This window comes from Bombus impatiens, unplaced genomic scaffold (assembly GCF_000188095.3).
Source record: "Bombus impatiens unplaced genomic scaffold, BIMP_2.2 scf_0037, whole genome shotgun sequence".
NCBI lineage: Eukaryota > Metazoa > Arthropoda > Insecta > Hymenoptera > Apidae > Bombus > Bombus impatiens.
Genome location: NT_176456.1, coordinates 1101279 through 1123828, shown reverse-complemented (window position 1 = coordinate 1123828; position 22550 = coordinate 1101279). Strand labels below are relative to the sequence as shown.

At 42.9% G+C, this 22550-nt stretch overlaps 1 protein-coding gene across 1 annotated transcript in view; it reads right to left on the bottom strand.

Moving 5' to 3' along the window:
- LOC100750181 overlaps positions 1-22550 on the bottom strand; it is a 187313-nt gene that overhangs the window by 45184 nt on the left and 119579 nt on the right. The window contains exon 4 of the mRNA XM_033322988.1: positions 3078-3141. Within this exon, the coding sequence (XP_033178879.1) occupies positions 3078-3141 (64 nt within the window). The remainder of the gene's footprint in view (positions 1-3077; positions 3142-22550) is intronic.

Below are 22550 nucleotides of genomic sequence, written 5' to 3'. Positions count from 1 at the left end.
GAACGGCGACGTTCCGGCTAACACGCTTCCTGGATTCGTGAATCCACGACGTAACTGGCCCGGTTGGGACACGCATCTTCTTGCTCGTGACTCTCAGCTTCCTTTTTCCAGCGTTTTCGTACTAGAAAATATGTTCGTCCTTTCTCGTTTTATCGCTGGATGTTGGATGATGGAACGTAGAGGCAATTGGTATCGGTATTTTTATGATCACGTTCGTTTTTCCTTCTCTTCGATCCTTGACTGATGGAAAATCTTGTCGACATCAAGCCGACAGAATTGTTATAATCGTAATACGTAATTGTAAATTGGCGTCGAATTCTTTCAAATGGAAACCATCTATGGGCAAAGCGCAACATTTTCCCTTTCTATTTCTTTCTGAGCTCCAGACGTTTCCTCGTTTCCCGCCATAAATATTGATTACGAGTTGTTACCACGAGGATTGCGATTCCAAGCTTGCATTTCTGGCTGATATAGACATTAAGGAAACTTGTTTCCAGCGATGTGTTACTGGTCTTCACCAAGTTTGTTTTAATCGGCCAAATACGCTAAACATCCGTATTAATGATATAATGAACGCAAATAAGGAAGTTGATTAATTAAGTATAATGGGGATTTAGCTTCCAGCGACCTTGGACAGCCAACTTATTTCGGACAAAAATATAAACTTCCATTTTGATTAGTTGCTATTGGCATAACGACAAAAACAACGATAAAACATCGTGACCAATGTAAAATAATTCAGCGTGTAAAACTCGATGTACTTCAAATCGTATCATCTTCGATTGCGATCTATAGTTTGAGCTATTATTTCCACTACTCAAATTAAAAAATCACTCTTTTACGGCAATTTTTCCTTACCGTAAACTGATAAACACAGATCAGTTCCCACCATAATTACTTCCCCTAACACTTTTGCTATTCACCACTGCACCTAACACGTACCGCGTAACCGGCAAAGTATCACGAAGCATAAAGCACATCGAATCGCGTCGCTAATAGAGTGCACTGATAAACGACACGAATATCGTTGCGGATATCGCGTGTATCGTCGGTGTTAAAAGCTGTGATGCGGCGCTGTTTTCTACCAGTGGGTCGGGCTACGAGCTACGACAAAAGTGGAAACGAGCCGATACGAGACGAAGCCAGCGAAGCGGAAGCGAGGCGAGAATCGTGCGCTTCTCGTGGCTCGTGGCTCGATAAGAAAGCTTGGAGAAAGCATCAACTGGCCGACAAAAGCCTAGCCGGCGATAAGATTAAGCGCGCTCCGGGGCAAAAGAGCATCTTTTAGCCGAGCAACTTTGCGGCCCGACCTCGAAAGCCCGATTACGTAATCAGGAACGATCGATCGCGCCGGGGACCGTTTCTCCTTTCGTCCAACCGCCTTCCAACACGAGTAACAGGACCATGATTTTCCATTTCGAGATATCGACAGTATAATTTCGGAGATGGTTTTTTTACAATATAAATTGCTTATTGTCGGCATGTTGAGAAAATTGTGAATGCGATAGAATCGAACGCGGTCATTGACGCGTGAAATAATAAAAATTCTACGAGTTTCGAAGCTTCTGTCATCGTTTGATATCTTCGCTTGAATTATTATCGTAGATTACGTAACGTGGAAGTAACGAGTCGTCAGAGTAGTTTCCATTTCAACAATAATATACACAAGCTTAGTCACATAAATAACGAAATAAGGAAATAACGAACAGAAGAACAAATTTTCCAGTGTCAAAGAATGAGGCACGGTCTCCTTAAATAACCAACAGCAATCTCTGTGCCATTCATGTGGTTGCTTAAAACGAATTCTACGAAATGGTAGTAATAATTCCTACGAAATTAACCAATCCATCTTGGCCTGTATAATTAACGTCCTTTCTATACTTGTCCTTTGCCATTAACCAACGTAAATCGTGCAAGAACATCGCAAACGTAATCGTGTAATAGGAAGGTATCGCGCAGGCGAACGATTTTCTCGTGATTCTCGTCCTCTCCGTTAGTTAGAAAGTCCAGTGAATTATCGAGCATCCAGAGGCGTGTCCCGATGGAAATTTATTCGACGGCTTCTAACGTGCACAGGACTGCGGCTCCGGCATTAATGTATCTGCCGTGAAATCGGTGTCCTCGGAATCGCGCGACACGCACTCCATGTTGTTGCGACTTTTTTTCGATTCGGCATACCGGTTAGCGGACACGAGATGCGGTTTCTCGCGGGCTATCGGCATCGGTCGGCGCTGATCTTTGACGGTGCGACCGGACGCGATCACGCGCGCGTCTTCTCCGAGAAAAACTCTAATTACGAGGCTCTCGCTCGGTCCGCTGGCAAATGTCGCGGATACCTGAGAAGGCAGAGTAATACCTGTCTGTCGCGAAATCGAATGTCACTCGATTGCTGAGGAGATTTCGAGAGGGAGATTGGTAGACTCGTTGAGATTCGTGTGAGCAGAAGCAAGAAAATGGAAAATTTTCGGACTAGAAACTAGTATACGGTACGCAAGTAATATTACATAATTTGTTTCGAATTCTTTTGAAAAATGGAAAGATTGTTAGATCTGTAATATCTTATACTTTGGACAATGTGTACTAAGCGATGCATCGAGTAATTTAAATATCTCTGAATTTTAGATTTCGCACAAGAAATATTCGAGAATTCTCGGAAAGCCATAAACGAATCGTAATCGTTAGAAGTTGGATAGAAGTTTCTCTCACAAGTTTCTCGAACGCGACATTCAAGTTCCCTTCGCTTGTACACACGTTAAACGCACGGAACGTCTCGATAAAGATCTCGCGCAGCGTCCAAGCGAAAGGGTAGGGTCATTAAAAAAATCTAATTAGCATCGCGACTCGACGACACTCGTATTACATTATTGCGGACAACACTGCCATGTTATCAAAGCGTTTAAACCCAACAAGCACCTTGAGAACAGCGACAACGAGCAAGCAAACTTCCGAGGAAAAAATAAAAGAGTGAGAAGCACGTCAAGCATATGATCAGACGCGTATAATCACACGAGATTCCGTAAAAAGGAAAAGTCAAGTTCCACGATTATCGATAAAATCGATCGAGACTAGCCACTTACCTTGCCACCGTCCACCATCTCGCCCTCTCCCTGTCGCCGATTCGTCGAGCCTCTTTCGATCGTCCTGAAACATAGTAAACGCGTAAACAGACTATTCTCCCTCGTTACCACTTCGTTGTAACATCGAACGATTCGCAGCCGAATACGTTTTATGATTAACTCTAACTTTCAATTTTTAGTATAACTAATAGTAAACTATGCAATAATAAACAATATGAATTTTAATCAATAACATCTGCGATCGCGTTAATTTGTCCACTATCCGATCTATAGGGTGGGTCAGCCTGACTTTTGGACGGCACGCACGGTTTTCCTTGTGTCTCGTGCTCCTTTTCTGTCGTCTGAGACCTCGTTCACGAAGAAGAACAGACGACGTTGTTTCTTTTTTCCACGTCATCCAAGGTGGATGAAGGCGGACGCAGAGGAACTCGGTAATAAAGTCGCGTCTCGTTACGCGATGATACGGCTAGCTGACGGGCAGGGCGCCGTGCAATTACCAAGTTGCATAATTGCGCGCCATGGCAACAGAGTGAAAAAGTATATCAGCCCGTGCCCGGTTCCCCGTAATATTACTTTATTAGCGAAATGGGATAATGCCACGGTGTGTGACAAATTGGGAGCAACGCACGCTCGCGCACCAGGCGACGGCCGGAAAAGCGATGAATATTCATGCAGACAGTTGAGAGGAGAGAGGAGTTGGTACGATGGGACCGCTAGAAGCGCGAGCAACGTCGACCAACCGGCACCCTACGTTCGCGCGTCTTTTCCAACGTCGATGATGGCGACTATACATCGCGATTCTTTCGTCGATATGTAGCTGCGAGGGAATTGTGATCGTGATTATCATCTGATTGTAAGTAGCAGCGGCAGCAGCTTCATATCAATGTTTCTTTACTGGAGTTAGTTATTTTAGTTATATTTAAGGGAAAAGGAAGAGAGAGAGAGAGAGAGAGAGAAGGGAAGATAGATGTAGCATGAAATAATGACGTTGATTAATAACCAGATGACATAATACGCGTTAAAGATCGCAAGGTAGATCGATGTATATACTAAGTATATTTATTATCATTTTTCACTCGTTAAAGGCACTTGAGACATACAAAACTTTCATTTCTAGTTGGTTCTATGATGGCGTTGCATATGTTTCTTTCGTTATAATTGATAATTGATATTTTCGTGTATCGTTTCTTCGTGTAAAGTGACACTAAGAATTATTAGATTGTTACGTATCGATGTCACTGACGTTCAATGTTAAAAAAAAACAACGTGTAAATGTAAACTCTCATAAACTGAATCTGGATGAGAAGTATGTTTGATATCAAGTGCAATTATGTTGTTCTTCTTGGATGAAACTTTATCGATAAAAAAGGTAGCACTTGTCGAGGTACGGATGATGAATGGGTGTATGTTTGCCAGTAGTATGCCTGGTTTTTACTTAATGCAATTACATAGAATGAGTTCACATAACGAGGATGTTCAACGTACGTATACCTTTCATCGTCGATGGAATTTTATAGAAAAAGAAGAAACTTCGCACTTGTAAAGAGTTATAAATAACCGTGCATATGCTCGCCAGTAATTAGTTAAACAGAATAAATGTGCGCACGAGGAATTTTTAACGTGCACGCCGTTCAGAAAACCAGATGCAATTCCTGTGAGATGTATAATTATCAATGGTACTTTATTTTTATTACACTCTTAGTATGTTTCATGGTATATAAAGCCCTGCATTTGCATTAGAAGTTCGCAATATAATAATAATAATTGATAGCTAATAAATTTTACTGCTATCCAATTATGTTCGTTATTATTTCTACCATAATTGAAGCAAATTAAAATATGCTAGTTTAATAAAATACGCTCTGTCAACGCAATTTTTCATTCCTATTTTCACCATAATTTGCATAAATAGTAACGTCTTAACAAAATCAACATTTTCCAATAATACGTGCAGCTACGTTATACAAAGTATTTGCACATACTCGTACTTACCAATCAGGCGTTTTCTATCAGGTTCTATACATTTCATTTCCATAACATTACATTTTTCTAGTTATACGAAGGTACTATTAACCGTAAATGATACGACATTTAATATAACTGAACCTATTTAACTAGTATGTAAATGCTGTAACAAATACAGTCATTACAAGTATTTATGTAAGTACACAAATATCGAGTCGTGTCGAGGTAACCGTGAGTCCAAGGAGGACCATAAAGAAAAAGTGTACCGTTCTTTTCGCGGTCACAGCACGCCGGTAACAAAAGACGCGTAAAACGACGCGGCCCAGAGATCACGTGGATGCCATGCCGTGGGCCAATTTATTAACGTTAATAATAAAGCTGATTAAAGCTTTTTATTCCACGCTTGTCACGCGTCTCGTTCCTTCCCCTTCCCTCGCGATCGTTGCAACGTTCTTAATTAAAGTAATAAGCTAGGTCAAAGAATTTACCGTGAATCATTACACGCGGTGCACTATGATTACACGTCCCCTCCCCGACTCCTGTGGACGTCGTTATAATCGCGTGAAAAAAAGTATATCTTCAATGTCTTGCTTCGGTAATTATTTATTACAGGTCGCTATTCGCAAATCCTCGTAAGCATACACGTGCAGTCCTCTGCTAGTTATTTTCATCGTTCACCATAAAAACTCGCGTATCGAAGAGGATGAATATACAGAGGAAATGTTAATTCTGTGGTTATCGCGCGATCTGTACTAATAATGCGAACATTCGACGCGAACATAAAATTGGCTTGTTGTTGTTGAAGATCAGGTATTAGGGAAATTGAAGATCTTTCGAGCCTTGTTATATTGCAACGCATAGATATGCTAATAATTTAATAAGTTCAGAAGTGTGGAATTATTTGACGTAGAATTAGATAAAATTTGTCTCTTCAAGGTGGTCTTCCATTATCAGAGAACTTACAACTTTATCATTTGAAATTCACGTTTCACGAAGAAACGAAGGGACAAATTCGATCGTTGGATGTGTTGGATTGGCAAGTAAGTGATCGAGGATTTTGTCATTAAGATTGGCGGTCTTCAACGATAGTAAATGGTAAGTTAGGTGGTAATGACAAATCCGCAGTCACTTAGTTGCCAACCCAATATATCGAAACATGATGGCACGTCCGGTAATTGATCCTGAAGCGAGGATCTGTGCACGCGTCATAGCCCGCGAATACAATTGAGCAATTATTTAACACTTAATTATTCGACTGGCTGTTAATTTCATAGGTTACGAGACGCATCGAGAAATCTTGTCTTGCGTTTCTTTCGTTGCTCGCGATGAACGTACACGGTATCTAAACGAAACCACGGTTTCCTCGTTAGTTCCAGCGGGAAATTTGAATGCATCCTCTGTTATTAGTTATTAACAAAGAAAATCCAGCTGTTTGAATCGCATGAAGTGACAGAACTCGCTTAATGCAGATTGAACGAAATGTGTTGAGGGGCTTTTTGCATGGCTGCCTTTGAAAATAGGCAATGTTTATTCACTTGCAATGGAATAGCGTATCTTTTATGGTTGGATAATAGTTGTGTAGATAAGCGTGCGCGCGTAATTAATATGTTGCGTAAGAATTCAATGCTATTAATAGAAGTGGTATTAATATAATAATAGGTTATTAGAGCGCGTGTCGACCTATAGCACAGACTGAATTAATATAATCGATCTTTTCGAACGCAGAGCCTATCGGATATGTAGGTCTGTAGGTAAATACACAGGTGGTGAGTGGATTTTCTACTCGAATAACAGGTCAATTCATTATTTTTCTTACGAGCCGTTTTTCCATAAGGGTCAATTACACATATATTTGTTGAGAATTGTGGATCTTAATTGCCGAAATAAAAGTAAGGTTACGCTTAGAATTCATATTAAAATAGTTTTAGATTTATTTAATAAACGATTTCCAAGATGTTCGTCGATATGCATCTTCCATATCACGCTGCCAACGGAACAGTTACATTCACTTGTTTTTCGAGGAGCCGCTCACACACATACTTCCACACACGCATATTCACATACGCGTGTCACTACTACGCAGCCAATCCAATCTAGCACACAAAATTATACATATCTCAATAATATCATTATGACGTCTCATCGAAAATTATGCGATTTTCGTTTGAGATATAGTATGATAATTAATTTAAGATTAATTCATGCACAGGATATTTTATACACGGCGTGATGCGCGGCTGTAGCCAGTTCAGTTTACCTTAAACGTTCAAACTAATTCACCGCCGGCTCATAGTATATTACAACATTACTTTGTACCGTAATACAAGTCGATGTTGCCCGATTAACATCCCAGATTACACAGGCAATGCTCCTTACGCCAATGAGCATATACTTAGGCGGTGAGAAACGATCGAGCCTGGAGAAGATAACGGCGACAACATTCGCGACCATACTACGGTACCGATAGTCCACTGCTTTGTCCCTTTGCATCGTACCAACCAATATTCGCCGATTTTGATATTTATATTCTATCTAAAAACCCCGAAAGAAATACGTATTTCATTTGATCATCGAATTAGTTTACTATTAACTTTTCTATTCGAAAGGTACGAGACGTATGCTTGGAATTTTCTCTCGTGGCCAGAAAAGCAAACTCGGTGATAGACGTTGCAATGGATGAAAAAAAAAAGAAATATTTTTCAGACTTTAATGACTTAATAATTCCTACTAATATTACCGTTATTACAAAGTTTCTCTGTCTCTGTAAAGAAACAACGTTTTTATAATTTCCACTTGTCGCCATAAATACACATATCTGTCCTCCGCTTCTAACCGAAGATTCCGCTAGAAAGATTATATGCGCGCGTGCAAGCTGTCGCCCAGGTTCTATCGTTTGACGCGTAATTAAAAGAATACTCGGTGGTGCCAGGCTTCGGCGAATATCCGTTAGTTTACGATCGAGTGGCGCTCAAGGGGCGCGATAAGTCCGCGCGGAAATGTCTACGTGCTAATATTACGATCGCAACAGTTATTCGGAGAATAGGAGTCACCCACGCCTCACCATTTTCCAAGTAATTTTTCCAAGTAAGCGTGTACAGGGATTACGCGTTTGCTTGGTCATAGAAACACTTGTCATACGGTGCCGTAGCTCGTCTCTGCTTGAATTTTGTCTTTTATTGCTACGACATACACAGACGACACTGTACGTTGAGTTTAGTTGTAACGAGAGATAAAATCTCATAAGAATGCATTTTTATCTGATTTTTTATGGTAGAGCAAGTTACGCGTAGAATTTTTTTGCTGACTTAGATATTAGTTTCCGTCGTGTCTGTGTAGAACACGTCGAATGGAGAAGTTATTATGAGTGATGGGGTATTTTGTCGGCAGGATAGCGCGAGACACCGTAAATAAGAGATTGGCGCATGAGTTATTCGATTGAGTAGGCGTGGAATGTGTATAATATCGAATACTAGGCGAATAGGAACACATATCGATCGCGTCTTGTACACCTCGTTCAGAAAATTCTCAGCGAAGCTTTTTTCATTTTCCACATTTTTACAGACCAACGTATCAATGAAAGAATCATAAGATCAGGTACGTGTCATTATTCGTACGTATACGTAGAGAAATACTCAAATGTGGAATTTATTTCAATCGCAGGATAACGCGAAAAATAATCAAAACCATGATCGAGTAATTTTTCCAGAACTAGCCGTGAGTCATCCAAAAGCAACTCGTCAACGCGTAATATTTTTCTCAGCAGAATCGACGCTGGTCAAATTCCAAAACACTGTTACCTCTTTCGCATAAACCAGGCGTATTCGAGCGATATGGCCGCCTACGGCCGCGGTTCCGCGCTGTCTCGCCCGTTAGACGTCGCGTCGGTCAGGATCGTTTAATTATTCGAGCCGGCGACGCGGAACCGGCGAATATTTCTCGTGGTCGCCTTTCCAAGCGGACGCGTGAACACAAGCAGGCGTGGGAGATGTTTGCGCGCGCTTGATCGCGTAGATTAAACGTTGTACGAGCCGCCTCTACGTAGATAAGAAGCGCTGATAAGATCGTCAAGCGACGACTCGATCGTGTGGATCGTGGTTCGATCAATTAAGGAAATCACTGCTGGTGGCGCGCATGCAGAAGCGAACGCTCGCCTCGTATTTATGGCTCTGTCCACGGTGGCGGCCATAACCGTCAGTTTGTTTGTTAGAAAACAAGCCGCTGGCTTTCGCACATTGTACGCGCCGCGAGATAATCGGCCGCCCCGTCTCTCCGCCGCCTTGTTATTAATGCGTAATTGAATGTTGCGATTCATTACCCGGACGTTATATTTCAAGCCGGTTGACTCGACCAGGGCTCCACCCGGCTGACCGTCTCGTTTACCATCTGTCCACCGTTTTCTTCTCGATGGAAACGAGAAAGCGGTAATGAGGATTTATATTACAAAGTTAGCACAGCGTTTGAGGTGGAAAAGAGACGGGGCAATTTTTAAGAGGCTTCCGATAGACTCTTTATCATTTTTACGCTTAAGGAAATAACGTAGAAAATGAGGAAGGGATTGAGCCACGATGTAGAAGAATTAGGGTAATGAGTAGAATCTCATTAGTCAGGATTCAGCGAGGGATATAGGCGTACTGATAATGGAAATTTTTTACCGATGGAAAAAATTTCTCATCGTGTTACGTTATTACTGTAGAATCTCATTCGTTGGAAATAATGAAGCCTTTATTTAAATTCCACAGAAAATACAAAAGCCACTTGCTGTTAGTGGAATGAGCTTTTTCTATGTATTAGCGTAGTCTTTATGAGATACTATTCCACGTTCCCATTGCATTCGGCTTTTTACTTCTTAGCCGTTAACCAATAACGCTAAAAGTCTCGAAAACTTTACGTCGATACTTCGTGTTTCAATGCTCCAACCTCGTCCTATTCTCAAATCTTTCGTCTTTGATATACAGTCTGTAAAAATTAGCAAATATTTATCAATGCGTATATGCAACGAACGTTAGTCTCGCGGTATAGCTACGTTTAATTCAGACGAACAGAACATAGTAAGTAGTCACGCAGCATCTAGTCGTTGTCGGTTACGAGATACTCCGGTAATTAACCGGTAATGAGGTATGGTCTAGCATGGCGAGTGGATAAATAAAGTCTTAACGGTCGATGTATATATATATATATATATACATATATATATGTATATATGGAGAGCGAAGAACGAAGGGCGAGGAGGAAAGATCCTAATGGAATATAAATCTTGGAACTGCGCGGGGGTGGAGTACGTACTTACGTCTGTGAGTGCGTGGTCGAGATTCATTTGTAAGGGCGTTTATTGTTCGTCCATTGCGGTTTATACGTGCTTGATGAAGATGTTGGTGAGAATGGAGGAGGAGAAGGGTTGTATTAATGGCACGAATGTATAGACTCATTAATTCTATGTAATGTTGTCCTCGTTGTATCGCTGTAATATCGTACAGTGCATTTATTTCATTCATTGCAGAAGATTAAGAATATTATTGATCGTTATGGATTAATTTTTGGTGTTTCTATGTGAACCGAATTTTGATAATTATCCATTTGTGAATGTTAAACGTAATCATTTAGCGTTTTACCGAACGTAACCATTTACAGTACAGGCATATAGTATTTATAAGATTATAATTTGTCATTAGACAGGCATAAAATAAACTAGCCGGCGATACCAGTTTGCAATTAAGTAGAATAAACATTAAAGTAAAGTATTCTACTTGATTTTCAAAAAGATTCATTATAATTTTAAATGAGGCTTGCCTGTTTTCGGTCTACCTTTCAATAGCTAATTGGGCGTTATTAATAATCAATGGCCGTGAATACCTGAGATACCCCACGAGGCACTTCAACCGAATAAACGTTCTTGAGTATTTTATCTTTTTTTTTTTTAAAAAGAAAAAGAAAAAAGAAAGACGCGCCATAAGCCCGAAATAAAGATTGTATTCCTTGGTTTAGTGCATAATTGGCGATTATTAAAATGTCCCTGAATAATGCAAATACCCTATAAGGTATTCGAAGTGCTCGATCACGTCGCACATAAATTACAAACATCAAGTTCCATCATAAAGTCTCTAAATTGAATCCGCGTATCAAGCGCTCTCATTAAAGATGATTAACCGAATCGTTAAAGGACATTCGAGGCGGTGGTATGACCCACCACGTACATCCAACGAGCACCGTAGCTCTGCACGATACGCTTGTATTATATAGTCGGATAAGTACGCATGCCGCTACCCTATAATCCCTAGATTATAGTCCGGAAGAATCGCCGACTAATACCTGACCATAATCAATATTCAACGCTCTTTCCAAATCCTGGTCTTTCCAAATAAATGTAGTAACTGATGGTTTCTTAGAGTAAGGACAAGTGACGACGGTAGAGTTCAAAGTTTAATGTATTTTAATAAGTAATATTCGATAACAAAAGGACCGACTACAATATCGTCGCACGCCGACTCACACTCCGTATCCGCTCAACTCGCATTCTGCTTCTCGACTGACTCTCTGGCCGTTGTAGCATTCTATTGTCTTTTGCTAGGCCCACCGCACACGTGTTCTGCAGACGCTCGTAGCCAGGGTCACGTAGGTCTTTTCGGCGAAGCTATTTGTTTGAAGGACCCGGTAATGCATTGATGGATCCGACAGCACCTCGGCTCTCGCGACATTGTCTGTAATTAGCTGGACGTTTCTTAGGCCCTTCTCCCCGATACTACATAAATTTTTTCCTTCTACAGTTTTCCTCTACGAATCACGTTCGAATAATTATTCCGCATATCTTGTTAGTTTTGGTACAAGGTTGTCAATAAACGTATTCCATTCGTATTTTAATATTTTGTCGTTCTCTTGTACTCTAACTTTCTCGTAACAAAACTCGCGATAAAACTATGCACACAGTTAAGCATGGAATAAACTTGTCGGCTCGTGTACGCAATCCCAGGGCAACGTTCCGCGCCCTCTTCTTCATAATTTCTTCACAGTGCTTCATAACGAAACGCGTCAGCCTGTTTAAAGCCATTTCCAAGCGTTACGACCAATCCCCAAGCTTTTTCCTGCTGGAACGATACCGCCGAGAACTGTTTCCGCGTTCGCTCGTAGACCACCAACGAGAGGATTATCTCGGAATGGCAACAGTCCTCCTATGCGGCTTTAAGTATCAGCCTATGCAATCCGCTTTGACAACGGTAAATAGCTAGTACACGCTGTGATAACGCGAATCGATATCCCTCGTATATAACAAAACTAGATAGCGAAATGTATATCGAATTAAAATACTGTTACGACAAACAGGATGCAATTTTTCGTTGTTGAGTCAGATGCTCACAGACATCGACCGATCGATACAAGTATTTTTTCAATATTTCTCTATACTGTTCCTTAGGAAATTTCGGTAAAGTTCCAATGATACAAAGTAAACTTCTTCGAACGTACGAAATGCCAATTAGGCTACTCTTCCGGCACGAAAGTGAGAAGCATAGCAGCAGCTTTTCTTAGACTGGAAGGCGCGCAACGCGTAAAAGAAGTTGCCATTCTCGTTCGCCACTTTAGTCTCGGCTCATTCGATACCGTACTGTCGTCATCGGCCGGTAATGACCGGCATCGTGCAGCCGAAGCCGGTGAAACCGTGCACGCGTGGATTGATAGTTCTTAGTTACGAACGAGTCCTGTTCCCTCTCACCTCTATGGACGAGCGAGTCGAAGCGCGACGTTCTCTCACGGCCCCAGGATCGACGCGACACTTCGACGGAGGGTCGTAAGTCGTACGTCGTAACAGACCGACGACCAGTTGGTAATCTCTTGCTAATAACCGCTTCGGTCTTTGCCCTTTCATGGATCACCGGCCGTAAAGTCAAATGCGTAGATATTTCGTCGCGAACCGGCTGTAATCGTCGCGTTTCTCGTAAATACGTTTCGAAAATTGTCAACCTTCGTTGCAGAGTTTCTGTATGGTTAGAGTTTAGAGATGGCTGACTTTGCAGCGAAGGAACGGTGTTCGTACGATTTGAGTCAGCAAGATATTTGAAAAATAGAATGTACTAAGATGTTTTCAAATTCAAATTATATAATTCGCTTATTTCTCTAGCAAATTGCTCCGATATCGATGATAGTCGATAGATAAATTTTATCTTCCGGAAAGAATTCTTCGCGTAGTCGTTTTCTTTCGTCTTCGGTTCTACTATTTCTAGCGCGAGGAAATCTGCTCTGCGCAGAACGTGACCAAAGGTAGTTTACGCGAGTTCGACGGAGGCTGGAGGCAGGTCGCGCGAACAGGTGGCAATTTGCATCGGATGGAAAAACTGAGGAAGGGTTGAATCAAGGCTCGGTATGCGCGAAATGCCGAGCGTGGCTGCACGCACTGCTCGGAATGTCAGTGGACGGGATTCCTCGTCGACGATTTCCCGCGGATGTTCTCGTAATATCGGTGATTTACAAAGTTTTACTTAAATTACAAAGATTTTAATCGAACTTGTTTCTTCGCGTATAAATAGCAATCAAAGGTTAAGAATAATTTTTCCCCGCGTCTAAACGATTTTTTCATCCTAATGTCAAGGATGCTTGACATATCCATTTACCAAGCAGTTCGTCTATAAAATCAGTCGTCGTGTTTCCACCTTCCACCTTTACGAGAGAACAACCTGACCTAGCAAGGACAGAGGGCAAAAAAACGCCAAGTCCATTAGCAGCTAGCGATTAGCATCGTTTTAGCGCAGTAGAGCTCTAAAAAACCATCTGTTAATCACAAAAATAATATACGTACGTAGCTCGGTTACAGTACATCAGGTTTCCGAAGAAACAGATGTCCGAACGAAAGCGAGCGAGTGGCTAATTGACTAACGAGGTATTCGCGGCTCGTACACGTCGTCCATCAGCCGTCACCGAGGAAATATCGAGATATCGGCGGGAAGGAATAAAGGGAAAAAGAACGAAGCCACGAGGATAGGAGAAAGACGAAGCGGAGAAAAAAGAAAATGTAGTTTGAAGGAGAGAGGAACGCAAAGATGGGCGATCCTGTTCGAGTAGCGTACGCCGCTAGGTTAGTGGTAGTCCTGTTGGTTTTAGTGTAATCGAGCCGGGCGTCCTTTATCATCGCGAGAAAAAATGGCCATTTAATCACGGCGTTTCCCGACATGGGGTCCATGCGCACCCCTCCAGCGCGCCGCCACGAGAATCATTCTGATATTAATGGCGGACAGTTTGACCGCGTAATATGAGGAATCGTTGGCGCGCGCGTATAATATCACTCGGCCGTGCCAAGCTGCTCGAGGAACACGCATGTTACACGGCCGAGCATGACAAATTAATCGTCTACTTGACCGGCCCCACTCTACCGATACGCTGGATCCTACAGCATCGTTCAGGAATTAGTTCCAGGAATATTGTCCAATATTACAATCGAATTGCGTTGAACATCGGCTACAGTCGATGTATTCGACGAATTATCGACGAATACAAGTGGAAAGATCATATTCGTTAATTGTGGCGCCTCGTGGCTATTTACGTAGGCAAGCTTTTTAAAAATCGATCAACGTTTTAAACCAAAGATATAAGTCACGTATTGACCTCACCTTGCAAAAGAAGAAGAAGAAGAGGAAAAAAAAAAAAGGAAAGAACGCCTCGTAGCGAGGCTACACGAAACCTAGAACCGATCGCGTTTCTGTCTATACAGGAATCTCATCAAGCAATCGGCAGCAATCACAGTGCCAAATAAAAGAGTACAGTGGAGTGGCGATGTAGTCGACTAGATGGCCGGTACGCGAGCCCGTTACAAAGTCGACAATTATCGAGGAGGAGTGGCCCCGGCCGACCTCTTTGAAAACGGCACGTTGCTCGATGTCCTCTCGGACGTCACGATGGATGCACCCGCGGTATGCCGTGGATGTCACGTGGACTGGGCCACGGCAGGTCTCGCGGAAGGTTAATTTCATCGCGATAAGATCGTAGCAGCGGATTACGCGGCGGAACACGACTCGAACACCTGTAACGAACGTGATTTTCTTACCGAACATTCAGCGTCGAACGGTCCGCGTCCGGTTTTTCCCTGTGTTTAAGAATTACACGATACGGCTGTTTCTCGATATCCATGCGAGCATTAAGCAGGATGAAGAGAGGAACAGCAGGACCGGCGTACTCGCGATTCTTTTTCGACACGCCGCGAAGATTTCAGGTTATACGATCGGGGTTAATGACTGAGGTGTAGTCGAGCGGTCTAGGAATACGGGACCGGTGAGTTCTCTTATCGATTACATCTTGATTAGGGAAAGCAACGGACCGTATGAGACTGTTCAGTGAGTATTGGAAACGTGCGACGATGTACATACTTCGCCTCGAAACGATTTAGATCGTAGAATTTATAGCATCGATGCTAGTGGAATGTGGGAGAAGCTTGCATATTGATTATAACCTTGCCGTACGTCTATACGTTTTAAAACAGTGGTTTTTCTTTTTACGTCGTTTAATACAGCTGTCTTCGTATGCTCGTAAATTTCGACTATTTGTAAATAAGAAGAAGAAATTGGAATTTATTAGTTTATCGAACTCCCTATAGAGGCATCGAGGTACGATATCTATCGCGATATTAACGAAAATTTGGAATTTTCCAAATTTCGTCATCATCTACTCAGATTGCCAAAGGTATCTAAACATTGTACGTCTCACGAGGCTACGTTTCCCGCAGAAATACGTACGTTAAAACGATACGTTAAATGATCGAGTTAAATGATCGGCGGATACTTGGAAAAGGTGGGCGCTCATTGGAAAATCCGACCACCCGTGGCGGATTCGAGTAGGCGCTGCAGCGGTGCTCGGCCGAGCGCGAATAAAATAGTGTGGGAGAGTTGGTGTTCTTTGAAAATCGTCCCTCTGTTCGAGAGAAACACTTTCTCCGGTCGGCGACCGATCGCGAGGACACCGTTTGACCCAGTTCACCGACCACGCTCTTGTTAATAAGCAAATCGAATATATTGCCTTGTATCGTATCGCTGCAACGATCACGCTGTCAGTTATAACAAAACGAACCTAAGACTGATTTATAAAATGCTTTGGAAACCATCGTATTAAATACAAAGCAATTGGAATAAAATGTCGAACGTAACCTGAATACATCAAAGGGTTAATTAAATCGAAGACGAAGGAGAAGATAAGTCCAATGATTGCGCGAAGCTTCGATATTGCTATTTAGCGTTCCTTTTGTCCGCACGGATCGCTGGCTCGAGCAGCCGAGCTGAAAGTGCCAACGATTAATAACCTGATACGCACGCAGCGAGGATCTTTCGTGCTCGCCATTAGTCGCAACCGCAGTCTTATCGCGCCACGGTCTCTCCACGGCTACGGTCACGATTTCGGAGACACTGGTGCGCAACCGACCGTGTAATTTACTGCGAATCAGCGTCAATTTAGCGATACTCTGCTGGATCATCGCCAGCTTCTCTTATCGACTCTCTGTTCGAACAGGCAGTACGGTTAAAGACACGAGAAAAGCAGAGCAGAGCAGGGTCACTCTTAAAGCTACGATCACCGTGCAAATTAGAGAACTTTTCATGGATCCAGAACTTTAGAACTGATGTCGTTTAACTTATATATTATGGTGCAAGATTTTTGCTTGATCGATTGGTAAATGTATAACTTTCGCTTATTATTTCTTCGAGCAGCGGGTAAATTAATTTTGTCTTCCAAAATTATTTAAAAATCGTTTTAGACTTATATTCGTGTCTGAAAGATGAAAAAAATAGGAATTATATCAACAAGTCTTTAGATGTAAGCCAACGAAAGGAAGATACTCTGGTTTAGAATTCAAAACGAAAAAGAAACGACGATGTTGTCTAATTAGGTATTAAAGCGCATAAGTACGCAGCTTGGTCTATGAACGTTATTGATATTATTCCTTCTCGACGAACGTCACGATGTTTCGTTTGCATGCGATATTGTAAGGATCATATATAGCGCTTCCGTAATATTACTTCAAAGATTACACGCAAGTATACGGAGCAGTAGACTTTTATTAAACCCTTGAGACAGAAATCTCGATCGTCATTGGTCGTAAACATCAAAGCACCGGCGGCGCGGCACGGCGATGCGAAGCGTGGGGACACGGTTGATATCGTTACGGTGTCCCATACGGAAATTCTGTTTCACTCGACGGAATGCAGACTCATTGGCCGGTGTTATAAAATTAAGCATCGTGTTTCGAGCAATCGAGTTGGCTATCAGCTTCTCGCGAGGGAATGCGAGCTGATTACCTGGAACCTTATGAGTATCCCCGTATAAATATTCGCTGGCTTTTTATCTAACCTTTTAACTGGGAAAGACGACTCAACTCGTCGATTATCTATATTTTGAATTTTATCATTCGCCTATCTACAGAAGTTTTACGTGCCTTTTCCATTCATTTTCATATGTAATTTCTACGATATGAGGTACTCGATATAGTAAATTTACTATTTAATGATCAAAACAGCTCTCGTTTAAGGAATGGTGTTGCTAGTTCGCTAAGAAGTTTAAAGGATCTACGCCTCTGAAGAAGATCAAGTTTTGAGATCTCGAACGTGGGATTAGGGCAGTAAAGCGTTGCACGCTATGGCACACTGTCTGGGAAAGGATCATTTTCGTTACGTAACCGCAGTGAGTAGGCCTGTGCCAGCTTTTGCACTTCGTTTACGTCACGGACGTGTCGGTCCAGCGTTAGATTATGAACGCCTGCTTTTCCTGACAGCTCTATAGTGATTTGTACGGAGCCCGATGTCACAACGCGAAACATCCAGAACGTTGACAGCGGAAAATTGCCAACAAGACATAAATTATCTTCCGATGATGCTTCTCGACGTAAATTACAACTGGACTGTACATTCGAAAAAAAAAAAAAGAAAAATTCTTAACGACTCAAAGCTTCAATATCACAGAGGGAGTAGATTACTTTGCGCATAAAAATATCGAACTCGCTATGGAAATTTTTCTGATCTACGTATTCGGTGACTCGCGAAGGTATTTGAACGCTTGCGCGAGTCATTGTACATGCAGAAATAATTATGATTTGACTTTGTAAACGTAGTATGTGCAAACCCCTCTACCTAACGTTAATTATCGAAAGGGCGATCTCGAAACAAGCGTTTCTCAAATAAACTCGGTGAATGCTCTCCGTTAATGGCTTCGTTACGAAACTACGATGTTTTGAAACGCACGCAAACGTGTCGCGATTTTGATCGATGTGTCGTTGTCGTCGTCGGCGTCGTTGTCGTCAACGTGATTTCTTGCGCGACCGCTCGCTCCCACTGGCTATTAATAAGTTACTAATGGAATCCCAACTTACGTGGGCGAACCGATAAATTATCTTGGCAAAAGCGTACTCGACAAGTTGCGCCGCATTATGCCACGACAGCTATTCGAACGTTGGACGCAATTAACGCGCGTGTTCAGTGACAATTTCCAGCGGTGCATGGTGCTAGCCGAGTGAGTCATCGATTTCAATTTCCTTGAGAAAGTGTTCTACATGTTTTATGTATGTTTGAAAATTCTGGAGCGCATAATAGATATATATATAATCGTACTTTCTTAGCAAAGAATATTTCAAATAATATCGTACTCGTGTTCGAAGATAATACTCAAAACTGAAGCTTTCTCTTCGCGGTTTAAATAAAAACAAACGGAAATGATGTTTCGTCGGGATTGAAGAAACCAACTGTCTAAGTATTCACAGCCGACAAATCTAATTACGACGGAGCCACGCTGTGAAATCAAGCACCGCTTGTAATTGTCATAATAAGGACGATATTGTTGCCCCGCGTCAATTACGTCGGAACACGCGTAACGCGAGGTGTAATCGGTCGCTGTCATGCAACGTCGATGGTTCACGTAACGCGTCAGCCGTCTTCATTTGATATTTCGCGATTCCCCGTTTTACATGCGACAGCTCCGAACCAGTTAGATTCGCGCGGAAAGAATGTTTGTACGTACTGTCAGTGGTGAGTGACTTGGCCGGTTGCACAACGGTTGTCTGGCAAATAGAAGATTGGGACAGGTACATAGCGCGTTGGAAAAGTTTGTTGTAGTATGATCGTCTGGTAGTGACGCGTTGATGGAGATATGTGCGATGTAATTTTGTAATCTTGGACACGGTTCACGCGTCTACAAGACAGCAGAAGATAGTTTTCATCGTCATAATCAAGGACAAAATGTTTAATCGAACCGCGTAGCCAATACACGTAACCAATACACCAAACGCAGCGGAAGTAAAAAATTCACAAAACATGGACAAACGTCGAACAAATTAACTTACATGTTCGTTGAACGAAGTCAACGTCGAGCGAGCAGTTTATTGCGTATAGAGTACGAGTCAACGAGATCCGGGGCCTTAATCTTCGCGTGGAATCCGTGGAACGTTATTATCTGCGTACAACTTATTAACGTCGGATTCGATCGACTCTACGGGATCATGTAAATCGATGAGACGTGCCATACGCTTTAATGTTTGTTTCGTGCTGACGTATAACTCGAAAGATTGCCGTATATCTGCGCTTTATTAAGATAGCGATGTAACGCGCCTCTCGGTGAGCGCAATGTCGGCTTAAACGCTACGCCGCGAATTCATGGAAATTCTGCAATTTGCGCGTGCGCAACCATAGGCCCCGGGGAATCGTGAGATGTGCGGTGTAAACGCGCAATTTGCCTAGCGAATCTCTGGCAATCTGACTTTCGTCTCGCGTATGGTACACCGGCGAGACATCTAAAGTATTTGAAAGTTTATTTTATTCGTTAAATATTTAGCCTATGTGAGCGATAGAAATGTAACTTTCCATTGAATGCAATCTAAGCTCATCTCAGTATCCGTCTACCGAATAAACAGTTTCAGACTCACGATAGTCGACGGTCGAACTAACGACCCAACGAATTCCATCGTTCTCGAAAGCATCTTTTATCAACCGAGATAAGGAAACTATGGGAATAAGAAGAAGAACGAGGACGCGTCGAAATTGACTCGAGCGAAGCGTCTCAACGGTCAGTCATCGCGCGGCGTTAGTATCGCGGCGGCGTATCTCGTATACGAGATTAATAGGGAATAAGCGAAGATACAGCGGCACTCGAGTTTGTAATCACGGAATCACCTTCGTCGGTCGACCACCCTCGAGATTTCCGCACGCAAGCAGAACGGAGGCCACCAGGCCCTCGAAGGCTGCCGCGTAAATCCGTGTCGGCTGGGTAAACCGAGATACAATTAGGATTTGCCGGTGAAAAAGAAGCGACCAAGAGTTTCGTTCCGCTAGCGGTGCAGTAGTCGGTGCTCGTCCGTGGTTTTATATCTGATCGTAAGGTTCGCAAGGCGGGGGACATTTTACGACTGGCACTTTGAATCGAGCTGGGCCCCGCAAAAATCGCGATCACGCGTGTTTCTCGGTGTTCCGGCTGGTTTCTCCGATCGATTCGAGATCGATGATGGCGTGAGTTGTGGTTTGGGCGGTTTCTCAGATTTCTAGTTAGTCGGAGGTATTGTTCGTGCTACGACATTCAAGTTAGAGTACTTGGAACGCATGCAACAATAATGCGCAGTAACGATATTTCATTCTCTATGGCAACGGTGATGTGTAGATGATTTTGTTTTCGACTATTCGACGAGTAGAGAGGAAAAGATATTAATTTGTGGAATTGTCGATTAAAAAATATGACAACCGTTCGTACGATCTTCTCTGTGCATCGTGACAAGCTTTGACATCCATATGGCGACGTCATGGCGTGCGCGGAGCTACATAGTTGCGGTTGATCCGCTAACAATGCTGGCTCTGTCTCACGCACGTGAATTCGTGGAATCGCCGACAACGGGACGAACGCCTGTCCCTTCGGGGAGAACACGAGCGAAATGCCTGAACGCGTCATGGAATGGATTCGCGAAATCCCGATCTCTCCTGGCACATGTGTCACAAATATGCACAGCCAGATTAAATTAGTCACTTGAGGAAATTACAAGATATTGAAGAGGCTAGGATTGCAGCACATTGAGATCATGGAAGTGTAGTGTTCCTTCCTACCAGTCTCTAGCCTAAAGTCTCTCGTCTCCTTTTTCAACATTTAAACCTTTGACACCTGATAGGTATACGACTTCGCTATGCTTAAACATCTGTATATTCTCATTCGTACTTTCACTGACCACACGCAGTCTAAGTACCTGTCATAAATCGTTCGAAAATAGAATACTGTCAAACTAACTGCCTTCAACGACTCTTAAGAAATTCGTCATCGCTAATACACATCTCAACGTGTTTAATTTAAGGCAATGATGTAATGGGTATAACCTCCTAGCGTATCGTAGCTTCTAAAATTTTTTAAATACGCTACATAAATTTTGTCAATGTACATCTAGTACTTCTCAATACCCATGAATCACTAGATTCTCCAATTTCTAGCTCGATTCTCTAATTAGTACCTCGCCAATCCCTCAGACAGATCACGCGTGAGAAAGTATTTTCTGCTAAAAACGATTTAACCACTCAAATAATTCAGCTGAAGGTACAGCGGCAGCGAGACGATCGCGCGAATTCCAACGCGGTTGGTTTCGTGCTCGGTGCTCGTTACTCTCTCCCCGTTAGCTGGCCCCTGTATAACCGCGCCTAAATCCTGTAAACGCGAGCGTTACACAGCCGTGAGCCGATATTACGGATCGCTGCGATCCTGCGAGCGCTACCGGTTCGTTCTGCATCGTTGCGTCCCCCGGGAAAGCTTTATTCCCGAAATTCAACGACTTTCTACCGTAGCCGATTGTCGTTCCATTTGCCCGTATCCTACATTTCACATAGATCGATCAACGTATCGTAGACAAGAGCAGTATCTTTTTTAAAAAAGAACCGAAGTAGCTACGCTTTCAAGCTACTAGCTTACAGTTTGTAATTTTTATTTTCAATTTTATCTTCGATTGCGTTTACAATCTGAGATTTCGATCTTTCAATAATCATGCCGATTACTTGCAATTAACCCCTCTCAAGCATTCGATACCAATTTACCGAATCACCTTATATAATCCACCACCAAATCTAAACGATTTGGGTCAATATATGACGGTCCATTACGTTCAACCCACTTGGACCTCATCAGGCATATCCACGTTACCGCCAACCACTTCACATCCACGTTTCCTTACATTTCCTTCTTCCATTTCTTTTTCCTATTCGAGAGCGCCCCTCCCACTGCCAGCTCCCCTTTCCTAAGCTCACACTCTCTCCTTTCTCTATGCAGCGTCGCATCGGAGAGCAATGCGCTCTCGCGACGACGTTGTCCGGAGCGGCGCGGCGAGGTGCGCAGCTCTCCGTGTTGTGCACGCGCGCGTAGGTCGCCGCTCTTCTCGGCCGATGACGTGTTCGCCGCGCGTTTCGCGGAATGCCACGAGCAGGCCTGATTGTAACGGAGCTAGGACCGCGGGCCACTCTCGTCAGAGCGCGCCGGTGTGCGAGAGCGTGTACAGTGCACGTACGCGCGAGCAGCCCGCCGCGTGGGCGTTTGGCTCGG